Here is an 11896-nt window from a genome sequence, read left to right as displayed (position 1 = left end):
TGGATTATGATGCATTGTCTCCTGATGGTCCTGCTCAAATTCAGATAGAACATCATTCTCATGTTGTTCAACCACACAATTTTCTTCCTCCTGATGCTCAATCTTATGTTGTGCCTCTTGTTGCATCTCTTTGTTCCTCATTCTTCTTTTTTCAACAGCTGCTCTCTTATTAGATTGAGTATGAAGTTAAATTCGAGAATATTCTATAGTGTTTTTTGCTCATCTACTCCCCATTTTATAAAAAATAAAATAAAATGTAAAAGAAAAATCAAAACCGAAAATTTTATTTTTCAAATTTCCTTGTGGTTGTTTTTTTAACCGAAAATTTGAAAAACGAATTTTTCGTCACTTATTTTCAGCCAGAAAATTGAAAATTTATTTTTTGAATATCTTGTCAGTTACTTTGTGTACTAGAAAATTTGAAAATAGATTTCTTAGGTAGAAAATAACTACCGCAAAATTCATTTTCTATTTCAAAATTTTGTGGGAGAATAAGTCAAAACTTGATGCTACATGTGATTCTCATACATAGGAACTTGATGTACTGTGTGTTGCTGGGTCCTATTAAAACTCAGGTTGAACATCCTCCTCATGTTGTTCCTCTTGGTGATACTAAATCTCATATATTGTGTCTCTTGTTACATCTCTTTGTTCCTCCTTCTTTTCTCAACAACTACTTTTTCTTTTATTATATTGTGTAGAAGGTCGAATTCGAAAATATTTTATAATATTTTTTTTCTTCCCTACTCTCTCCTTTAAAAAAAATTAACAATATAAAATAAATTGAAATCGAAAAATTCATTTTTCAAAATTTTCTGTTATTATTTTTCGAACCAAAAAATTTGAAAAATAAAATTTTCAACAGTTATTTATTTTATATTTATTTAATGTACCAAAAACTTTGAAAAAATTACAGTGAAAAAATTACTCTTTTCCTGTTTAATTTATATTTATATTTATATTTATTTATTTTTCTAAGAATTACAGTGAAAAAATTACTGTTTTCCTGTTTTTTCGACGGCGGTATGTGTGATCTGTACGAATTTATTTACTTTTAATATCGACTATGAGTTATTTTAAAAAATTTATTGACAAAAATTACAAATTAAGTGTAACTCGAGAAAATGAATAAGCCCCAAATCCTAAAACCCCTGATCTCAAAATCCGCTTTGCAAAGACAGAACAATCATGGCGCATTGGCGCTCCGCCGCCGGCCACCTCCGAACATTGGAGGCAAACCGTCAATACTTATCAGCACTCCGTCGTAGTCATTACCACACAATCCAAGCAATTCCGAGAGAATGTACTGGAAGCAAAGTTGCTGCCAGAGATAGAATGCAAGGTCGAATACCTGCCGTCGTTTTCTTCCAGAGCCTTCTTGACAAAAACTCCGACACTCGATCCACGTCGAGGAAGCATTTGCTCACCGTCGAGAAGAAACAGATTAAAGCCGTACTCAATGAAATCGAAGTTCCTTTCTTCTGCTCCACACGTTTTCCGCTACAAATCCGTGCTGGATCCGGATCCACTCATTTGCTCGAAACTGGAACTGTTCTACCTATCAAGGTTTACATTCTTTTTTGTCTGTTACATATTTTTTTATTTTATTTAAAATTTGAAATTGTGATTTTAGATTTTGTATATTTGTGGTGTGTAGATTCATAGGGATGAAGAGAGTGGGAATATTTTGAATTTAGTGTTTGTTTGGGCAGAAGACGGTACTGAATTGAAGGTTGATGTGCCTGTTGTTTTCAAAGGGGAAGATGTTTGTCCTGGTCTTCAGAAAGGTAATTCCATTTTTATTTTGAATTTGTTGATCAAATATCTAATTGTGAAAGTTAACTCCTTCTATGGAACTTTCAAACCATCAATATTAGTAATCATTTCTATGTCTTATATAGATTTAGTTATTTTTTAGCAGGGTGATTCTTGTTTTACTGAATTATTTGGTTTTGTCTTGATGGAATCAAATTACTTTTCTCCTCCTGTCACCTTCCAGCGACCTTTAATAAACACTACACATCAGTGAAAGCAAATTACAACCTAAAAACTAGGATAAAAATATTGTCGTTTAAAGACCTATTTTTTAGGTCAAACTGGGATAATTTTCTTTTGCTGATCCCACTTACTGAGAAAAGCTTTGTTTGTTATATAAGACCGGTAAATGTTTGTAGTGAGGTGAGGTAGTAAAGGAGCAAATAAATGGGGTACGTGGTTTGAAATATTTCTTTGCATCTTTTAAGAATGACAATAAGTTTCATTATATAAAGACGTAGTTGGTTTCTTGTAGTTTATAAGATTGTATGAAATGTCTTTTGTCTGGGAGTATCTTGCAGATTGGTTTTTAGATACAATTTCAATTACACACACGCCACATATATATAATTATATAATGAAGCAGTCAATTGCAAAGTATTATGGAAGCGTTTTTATGGCCAGCAACCCTCATTAATTTTGATTTTTTTGCGGCTTTGTGTTTTGCTGTTCCAGCCATTTTGGCATCCATCACACTGGAATTTACATCAAATTGTGGATGTTGCAGCTGCAACGTTGAGGCCCTTTTATAGATAGGATATCTATCATTAAAACTCCTTGTTGCTCTCAATCCTTATGTTATCTTTGATTGGACTAAAATCAATTGAACCCACTTCTTGCCAATTGCCATTTTAGTTTTCCTCCCAGGTCTCCCCCCTGCACTGAGAGGCTCGATTCCATAACGACCTGTGTTCTTCTTTCTGAGCTGTCATGCCCCTGTCCTTCATATTTTTACCTGCTGATATTTATTTTGGCCTATATAATACACACTAACTATTCTGACCTCTATCTTTTGTTATACTCCTCCGCACTGGTCAGCATTTATGGCATTGCCCACTTAGCCATGGTTTCCACAGCCTCAAAGCACCTCCATGTTAGTCTCCTCTCTTCTTTTGCGTTTGTAAAACCGAACAGGGATTATTGGAATGGTGTGGTTTTGGAATAATTTGAAAGATATTAGAATTGACTGCCTAAGAAGTGTTTATCTACTCAGTTTTTACCTTATTTTTATGTATTACTCTTCTGTTTTATTTTTTGTTTCCCCAAAATGCTATATAACAGCATCAAACACACTGTATATTTCAAGAGAGCTGTGGAACACAAGTAATCCTGGATAAGTAATTTCAATTAAGAAAACAAGGAAAGATAGCTAAAAAACTTAAGGCAACAAAGTAACTACGCAAAACATGTATTAAATATTAATTACAATATTTTTAATGTATATTTTGTACAGTGTATATTGAAGATACATTCAACTTTCCAACTTTCAGTCCTTCATGACGTTTCCTTGTTATATAGGAGAACTGCTGTTATATTGGGTCAATTGACTTATATAGATTTAGTTATATTTGTAGGGAGTGATAAAACTGATTGAAAATTTAATATTAAGGTATTTAATGTTGTTCTACTGCTAATACAATCTAAATTTATTACAGGTGGTGTTTTGAATAAGATCAGAACTAGTCTAAAATATCTTTGTCCATCTGAGCACATTCCTTCAAAAATTGAGGTGGATATCAGCAAATTAGATATTGAAGATAAGATATTCATGCGTGATATTGAGGTTCATCCATCCTTGAAACTTCTGAGTAAGAACGAAAACATGCCTATTTGTAAAATAGTTCCAACAAGTTTGGGAAACCAAGCACCAGTTGCTGAGTGATCACTGAAACAACATATGAGATTCGACAAACTGCATTCATCGACAGAAATGCAGAAGCTTCCAAATAAACAGGATTAACTCCCTGATTTGATGAGATGTTGGCAGTGACAAGTACAAACACCATAGATGTTAGAACTATTTTGTATTAGACTTCATTGATGTTTCAGTTTAGGTGGTTTGGTTTATAATGGACTGATGATTTCTGTTCAATCTTTGGTGGCATTTACAAGCTATTATTATCTATAGACTTCCCTTTTGTTGTTTATATTTTAAAATATTATATTTACTTTTTTTAATCTCTATATTTAAAAAACAGTGAATCTTTAATTTCTCATTGAATTTTTTTGTCTTAATTTCTGATTGTATTAAAATGTTAGTTTTTATAATTTTTAAGGATTAAAATGAATAAAATTTAAATTTAGATTATTCTAGGTTGTCAATATTTACGTATAAACAAACCCTCACTTTCCTTCTTTATTCTGCTCAACCTCCAAAGATTCCCAACCATCAGCGACATAGCCGTTACTCATTCAGACGTCGTCGAACCCACCGTTCAAATAATTGTTTTTCGTAATATATAAACAAATATTAATAGAAGTAGGCATGCCTATGCCTATTATTGTAACTAGCGGGAAGACAATAAATCCATTTTCTGACATGAAAGGATATAAACAAGTTGTTTTGTTGTTGTAAGCGTACGAGTTTAGGTAGAGTATGAGCTACTGGGCCGTAAGCCGTAATTTCTTCCACTGAAATGGGCCTTCCAGTGTAAACTGTAAAAACAGTCCAGGTCCAAAAAATAGCAGAAGAAAAGCATGAATGCTCTTGATCTTTACGAGCGTTTCGTTGTGGACTATTGATTTACATCAAGTTAGAATTTGTGCGCATTAGAAACCTTTGTAGATATTGAGACAGAAGATCACTCCGGCTTAATGGAATTTATATATGATATTTTGTGTTTTATGAGAGTTGTGAATGATGCTTTTGTTGGACTAAGAACTTTTCATTACAGTTATGAACAATTTTAAAGTTGATATACTGAGTGGTACCCTAACATCTTGAAATCTTATCGGTGATCTTGTGTTTGTAAAATCTATTTCATATAGTTTGCAAGTTACAAGTAGATTTCCTAGTTTTGATATTGACGAAATGGTGGCGGTTAAAATTTAAAAGTGTAGCTTTGTCAAAATCGATTCACCTTATCTACCCTTGTTATTATCTAAAAAAACATGCACATGATGGTCAAGATTCATACACTAAAGGTAGTAACACAATATAATCCAGGTAAATTTCGTCAATTCAAACATACATTTTTGACTTGTGTATGATGCAAAAAATGACACATTAAAGTTTTCAATCCTTCTCCAAGACTGTTTGATGTGTGAAAGTTGACTATCGTGTCTATATATATATATATATATATATATATATATATATAACAAGGGTAAATATGAGTTACGATAACCTTTAGACTATTAGTGATATTAACTATGTCAATATTACATTTGCCAATAGTTTAGTCATAATTATGAAATGATTTCATCTTTATTTTGGATTGATCTTAAATTTAGAAAGATATTTTTAATGGACATCATTTTGCCCCCAAATATAGATATTTTGTATATTTAAGTATTTATAGCAGGGAAGAGTTAAGAAAGTATAAAAGGAGATCATTTCCACTCATGTAGGGCTCTATAGTTAGATTTACTTCTCTCCCTCGCTATTCTCTAATATTAAAACTCATCTTTAAATTTGACATTTGTCATTATGTAATTTATATGAACTTAATTTTTTCTTAAACTAGTTAAAAGTTTATAAGTGAATTTTTTTAATGACATGAAAGTCTTTTTACTTATCGACATTTTTTTTATTAAATTATTTTTTTTTTCTTACTAAATTTAAGACCAATCCAAAATAACAAAATATAAATGAAATCATTTCATAATTATAACTAAACTCTTGACACATGTAATATTGACGTGGTACGTTCACACACCAAACAGTTTTGGAGAAGGATTGAAAAACTTAAATGTGTCATTCATTGCATCATGCACAAGTCAAAAGTGTATGTTTGAATTGACGAAGTTTAACGAAATTATATTGTGTTACCACTTCGTCAATACTAAAACTAGGAAATCTACTTGTAACTTGCAAAGTATGTGAAATAAGTTTTACAAACACAAGATCACCAATAAGATTTCAAGACGTCAGGATACCACTCAGTGTGTCAGCTTTAAAATTGTTCATAACTGTAAAGAAAAGTTCTTAGTCCAACAAAAGCATCATTCACAAGTCTCACAAAATATCATATATAAATTCCATTAAGCCGAAGTGATCTTCTGTCTCAATATCTGCAAAGGTTTCTGATGCACACAAATTCTATCTTGACTGTAAATCAATAGTCCTTTGAGAACTTTAACAACTCCGCCTGTGATTAAAATTTTGAATATGTTATAACAGTACTCTCAGAAAGAAAAACAAGAATAGTTGATATAAGCCATGAAGGATTTATCCTATACTACAATCATCTTTCAAAAGCACATGGATTCCAAAAAATCTTTCCAATATCCCAAAAAAATCCATTTAGCTGGAATGATATGAAGGTGGCCATCACTTACAGGAGCTAGTATCTTTTCACACCATAAAATCTACCAAGAGACAATTCATTAGTATGCAGGTTTCAAAAAAAGAACTATATAAGAGCCAGAGAATCATCTTCCAAGAACACACATAGATGATAGATGTTGTTCGTATTCTCTGATATATATGTTTTTCTTTATGTCTTTTTAGGAAACTTAAATACTGTGAGGGTCATGGAAGAGCTGATAGCAAAAATAGAAAAAGCACGGTTCTAATATAAGTTGAACCTAAGTCCTTCTCCAATTTTCTCCATGACCATAGGGTCAACTGATATAGTTGGATTTCAGAAATCAGCTACTACTTCCAAGGAAATGGAAGTAAACTAAATATATTACTGAAAAGTGACACATCAAACAAGCATAGCCTGGTACTAATGGCGCAGATACTCCACTAATGATATCTAAAAGGATTGTGAAGATAGTAAACAAGTATCAACAATGTCATATAATAACATAAAAGAGACACTTTATACCTCAAAGCCATTCTTCAATTGATCAAGTTCCTTATCTAGATCATTAATAGACTGATTGTATGCCTGCATTGGCGAAGACTGACTAGCGGTGTGTATCTGTAATAATAACAACAAAAACAGTTTATGCCAAGGAAGTCCCAATTCGCATACAGAGAATGAAAAAAAGAATACTATGGAAGGCATGGAGTCAATATATTTACATATATCAAAGATCAAACAAAACCCAGTTCGACCAACACGAGTTCAGTCGAGAATAAAAATAGTGATTAACTCAACTAAGACACCTATTGCTTGATTATATTGACCAATTTGAGCTTATCTACTATATAAACACTTATGAAACAGTTTAGAAGAGCTTATGAAAATGATTTATGACATGTGCATTAAGATGTTTTCAGCTCATTTTCATTAGATACGAAACCCATGTATAACTTTAATGAAAAACAATTCAACTTTATTTTATCTTTTGTTATAAAAATAGTTTACACATAAGCGCATTTATACGATAAGAGCTTAGTTGATAATTGAGTTGTTTCTCCAAACAAAAGCTTATTCAAACTAACTACACAAACACACAAAAAAAAGGTTTATATTAGTAATGAGTAGATTTTGAAAACTAACTAACTAGCTTGTTCGGGAGAACTTATGGAAGCATTTTATTTTTTTCAACTTATTTTCATATGCTCTTCAAGATAGTTTATGAAAACAACTTATACCTTTACTGGAAATAGTTTGACATTATCAATTCATCATTTCGTAAATTTGAAGACCAAATTGGCAAGAATTCTACAATTTTGATAGCTAAAATAGTGATTAACTCAATTCAATACACTTAGGGTTTGTTTGAACTGACTCCTTTAAGTTTACATACTAATATACGCTTGTGAGATTGTTCGAGATAGCTTATGGAAATAGCTTATTGTCTTCAGCTTATTTCCATATGCTCTTTAAGATAGCTTATGAAAACAACTTAAAGCTTTACTAAAACTAGTTTGACTACTTTATGTGTTGTTATAGAAATAGTTTCTCTGTAAGCATGTACGATCAGCGTTTATGCCATAAGCTTTTAATAAAGATGTTTATCCAAACATTGTTGCTAGTTTCACCCTGTTTTGCAAAGTACAGTTACACTCAAATAGTTTTTTTTTTTTAATCATACATTCAAATAGGTTACGTGAACTGAATTCACATAATGAACTTAGTTCACGTTCAGGTATGTGGTAAATTAAGTTCACGTAACCTATTTGGGTGCAACTGGAAAAAAAAAACATGGGTGAAACTAGCACCAATGTTATCCAAACAAGGCCTTATTCAAACCAACTCAACAAAAAAAAAAGTAACTAACCCTGACAATAATTTTGTACTGAAGAGGGTGGGGAAGCTTGTATCCAGCAAATAACACATTAGGGTCTCTATGAAGTTGCCTGAGAAGAACAAAACAAATTAAAACAAAATTGGGGTTCATTCATTGATAAATTAGCGGAGAGAAAATGAAATTAACAGAATAGAATACAATAAAATAATAATATAATGCATACATGCGGAGAATGTTGGCTATCGTATGATCCTCTCTTTCAATGGTGAAAGAAGCCGCATTTATGATCTTTGTGTCCCTCTCGTAAGATACCCTTTTTTCACACAAAAATTAATTTAACCAAAATTAATATTAATAAATAAATAAATATGAATAAGAGAGACATACTTTTTGGTTCCTTCAGGAACAACGAAACGCTCGTAACGATCAGGAGCATTCATGCTTTTCTTCTGCTATTGAGAACAAAAGAAAAGGGTAAAAGATGCATTGAACTGAAACTGACACCTCTTAAATTGAAATTTTAGATTAGCGCTCATATCAGTTCAAAAACAGAACAAAATTGGGACACAGAGCGCGTACACATCAATTAAACACAGGATACAATGGTTGAACTTGAATACTTTATGGTATATAAACAAGAGAACAAGTGTCCAAAATCGATGAACAAGAACATCTCTAAATTCAGGAACACTAAAACAATTTGAAGTGACAGAAAAGTAACAGCACAAAAACTGAAAGCATATTCTAACACCTGAACTTCAAAGACACACAAAGACATCTATTCCATACTTCTTCTACAGATTATGAATTTGTGACTATTGACCAGCATTGAAGCATATTAAGAACAGAAATCGCAAACCCAAAACCCCATTCAGCAAGCAAGAACAAATCGCGAAAAAATGACACTTCACAAACAAGATTACAAAAATAAAAACTGAAATCGCAAACCGAAATGATTGGGAAAGAGAATGGAACTTACTTGCTAATGCAAATGCGAGAAAAAATGAGTTGTAGGAACCGACTGAATGGCTACTTGATCTTCTCTATCTATAATTTGCGAACTGAAATTTAGGGTTCTTTGAAGTCGCGAACTGAAACGAGAGAGATAAGATTGAAATCACACTGAAAACGATAGAGATGAATTTAGATTTCATGAATTTGGGGATTAGGGTTAGTTAAAGGTAGTAGAGAGGAAAAGCATTTCAGGAATTTGGACTATTTTTTTTATTAATTGCAGTTTTACCGCACTATTCTCACAAATTCATAAATATGGCATTTTATTTTAAAATTGGCTTAAGAAATTACGACTTACTCTATTTAAACTCGTAACCCGTAAGCTACAGCAACAAAACAATTCAGACAAATATTTGGGAAATAGAAATTTCCCTCTATCTTTTGTTGACTTCCTATTTGGCAACTTTTCTCTTGGGTCAAGTTGAAGAAACTTTTACCATTTAATAATAATAAATTTATATATAAATTTTTTATTATTATTATTATTAATTTGTATATGAATTTTTTTTATTAATTAAAACAATTTGTTTTTTTACTCTTAATTTTTTTTCACAATTTTTATTACACATTTTTTATTAATTGAAAGTGAGACAACAGATTAATAGTACAAACATATATAAATTAATCGATCAATTTTAAAAACCTTAAAAAACCAATTTGAAAAATGAAATAAACTTAAGGAACTATATATATATATAGTTTTACTTAAAATATAAAATTAGTAAGAGGAAAATAAGAGAAAAGAGAAAGAAAATAGTAAAAAGTATAGAGAAATAGAAAAAAGATAATTGAAAGAGAGAGATGAATAATAAAATAAATTATAAAATGACTAATGTGTCTTTAAACGAGATGATATTTAAGCAAGATTAATTTAAGTATTATGATAGTAGTTTTTTTTATTGTTGTCAGAAATTGATAGTAGGTAATATGCTTCCATTGATACTAGATTGAAAAAGCTTATTTAAAGAGATACACATTTGACATAAACATGAGACACCCGTGTCTTGTTTAAGTATATTTATGTTTTCTTGAGTTTTTTTTGGATAAGAATAGAGAAACTTTATTTTGGATAGATATATATCGTTAATCATTTTATTAATTATTAAAATGCAATTTATTAACAACTTTTTTAATCTATTATATTTTTTTAAAAGGTCAAAGTAAAAAAATAAATAAAAAATCATTCAAAATAATTTAGATTTAAAGAAATTTTTTGTCCCTAAATTTTTTTGAAACTTTATTTTTATTTCTCATAAAAAAATCACATATTTTAGTTGATACAAAATTATTATAAAAGTAATTTTGATCACGGTTCGAGCATCAATGTGTGATTTTGAATGATTGTTTTGCATATATATTTACAAAATTATAAAAGTTTCTCCACAAAAAAATGAGTTCAATTGATAATTTCCATGTCCATATTTTAAAAACTTTTATCTTGAACATATGACCTTTAAAAATTTCATATTTAATTAATCCCAAGTTAAAAAATTATATATTTGTGTGAATTATCATTTAATAATGCTATAAACATGCTTGAAAAAAATAATTCAAAAACTTAAAAGTTAAAGTGTCTTTCATTTCAATAAGAACTAAAACAAATAATACAGAAATGCCACTCTTTAAAAAAATAATACAGAAATGCGTTACTTTTTTGCCCCAGTTACTGATCGCAGGGGATGCGACAAAGTGAATGAATTCTTTTTTATTGTTAATAGATGGTCGCATCATGGTATGCGAACTTGTACTGATATTGTTTTTTTTTTTGCCATTTAATAAATAATTCTCTTTATTATTAATTATGTTTATTATTATTTAATAAATTATAAATATTTAAAAATTCAAAATATTATTAATAAATAAAATACATTAATAACAATAATAATTTTAATAATATTATAAATTTTAGTAATAATAAAGTATAAAATACATTAATAATAATAATTTTAATAATATTATAAATTTTAATAATAATAATAATAATTTTAATAATAATATGTCAAAATAAATAGGAGAGTTGTTATAATAGGAGGAAATTATTTGTTTTAGCACGTTCTTATAACAACTTTATAACAGTTTCTCCTTATTTGTTTTGGCACATTATTATAACAATTTTCTTCTATTTTTTTATCTAATTAATGAAAATAATAATAATAATAATAAATATGAATTTCATGTATTTATTTTGTTCAATTTGTGGTATTTTTATAATTTTATTAAAATTATTATTATTATTAATGTATTTTATTTATTTATTTTTTTTATTATTATTATTATTATTAATGTATTTTACGAAAGTTCACCTTTAATATGAATACCAATTCAAACAATTCAATATTGCATAAATTGATAATTTTATTCATTTATATCATTAACAAGTTGCAGTGGTGTCAGTTGTTCGTGAAACTAATAAATGTCAAAACTTCTTTACATATATAATTAATTATGCATATTTTGATATAGTTATGTTAGATTCGTCAAATTTTAACTCTCTTTTATGGTTTTATTTTAAACTTATATTTAATTCTTTATTTTATTTTTAATTTATTGGTTTTCAGAAAAATAAAACCCTTAATAATATAGATTTCAAACAAAAATAAGTAAATATGATAAAATATTGTTCTAATTATAATTCTAACTCAAAATCTCTAGTTTATATTTTATATGCATATGATGTGTCTCATTTCTTAGTTGAAAATTTTTAATTGTCAAAAGAGTTAAAATGCATACAATATTCTTTTTTTTGTTTTTGTTCATT

General features: G+C 29.2%; 2 protein-coding genes across 3 annotated transcripts; one reads left to right on the top strand and one right to left on the bottom strand.

Moving 5' to 3' along the window:
• The first annotated feature begins 1111 nt into the window (after window positions 1-1111).
• Window positions 1112-3962, top strand: LOC101511175 (uncharacterized). Its single transcript, XM_004509110.4, has 3 exons — window positions 1112-1566; window positions 1658-1787; window positions 3471-3962. The coding sequence occupies exons 1-3, from the start codon at window positions 1189-1191 to the stop codon at window positions 3695-3697; spliced, it is 735 nt and encodes a 244-aa protein (XP_004509167.1). The 5' UTR covers window positions 1112-1188; the 3' UTR covers window positions 3698-3962.
• A 1751-nt stretch (window positions 3963-5713) lies between these two features.
• LOC101510645 (DNA-directed RNA polymerases II, IV and V subunit 11) lies at window positions 5714-9362 on the bottom strand. 2 transcript variants are annotated; one of them, XM_004509109.4, is made up of 6 exons: window positions 9104-9362; window positions 8512-8576; window positions 8348-8437; window positions 8155-8233; window positions 6810-6905; window positions 5714-6125 (listed from the first exon to the last, which is right to left on the bottom strand). In XM_004509109.4, the coding sequence occupies exons 2-6, from the start codon at window positions 8562-8564 to the stop codon at window positions 6093-6095; spliced, it is 351 nt and encodes a 116-aa protein (XP_004509166.1). In that variant the 5' UTR covers window positions 8565-8576; window positions 9104-9362; the 3' UTR covers window positions 5714-6092. The 2 variants fall into 2 exon arrangements, with proteins under 2 accessions (XP_004509166.1, XP_004509165.1); XM_004509108.4 differs by having other exon boundaries at window positions 8512-8573; window positions 9104-9361.
• Between the last annotated feature and the right edge of the window lie 2534 nt (window positions 9363-11896).

The sequence above is a fragment of the Cicer arietinum genome, chromosome 7 (genome assembly GCF_000331145.2).
Source record: "Cicer arietinum cultivar CDC Frontier isolate Library 1 chromosome 7, Cicar.CDCFrontier_v2.0, whole genome shotgun sequence".
Classification (NCBI taxonomy): Eukaryota; Viridiplantae; Streptophyta; class Magnoliopsida; order Fabales; family Fabaceae; genus Cicer; species Cicer arietinum.
The sequence above is the reverse complement of the archived record's forward strand: the minus strand, read 5'-3'. Positions and strand labels throughout refer to the sequence as shown.

What these genes read in the sequence shown, in the direction of transcription:
- LOC101511175 (XM_004509110.4), top strand. Translation starts at nt 1,189, where the DNA reads ATGGCGCATTGGCGCTCCGCCGCCGGCCACCTCCGAACATTGGAGGCA. An exon ending in GAACTGTTCTACCTATCAAG is followed by an intron (nt 1,567 to 1,657) that starts GTTTACATTCTT and finishes TGTGGTGTGTAG; the next exon opens with ATTCATAGGGATGAAGAGAG. An exon ending in TTGTCCTGGTCTTCAGAAAG is followed by an intron (nt 1,788 to 3,470) that starts GTAATTCCATTT and finishes AATTTATTACAG; the next exon opens with GTGGTGTTTTGAATAAGATC.
- LOC101510645 (XM_004509109.4), bottom strand. Translation starts at nt 8,564, where the DNA reads ATGAATGCTCCTGATCGTTACGAGCGTTTCGTTGTTCCTGAAGGAACC. An exon ending in GTTCCTGAAGGAACCAAAAA is followed by an intron (nt 8,438 to 8,511) that starts GTATGTCTCTCT and finishes GTGTGAAAAAAG; the next exon opens with GGTATCTTACGAGAGGGACA. An exon ending in ATAGCCAACATTCTCCGCAT is followed by an intron (nt 8,234 to 8,347) that starts GTATGCATTATA and finishes TGTTCTTCTCAG; the next exon opens with GCAACTTCATAGAGACCCTA.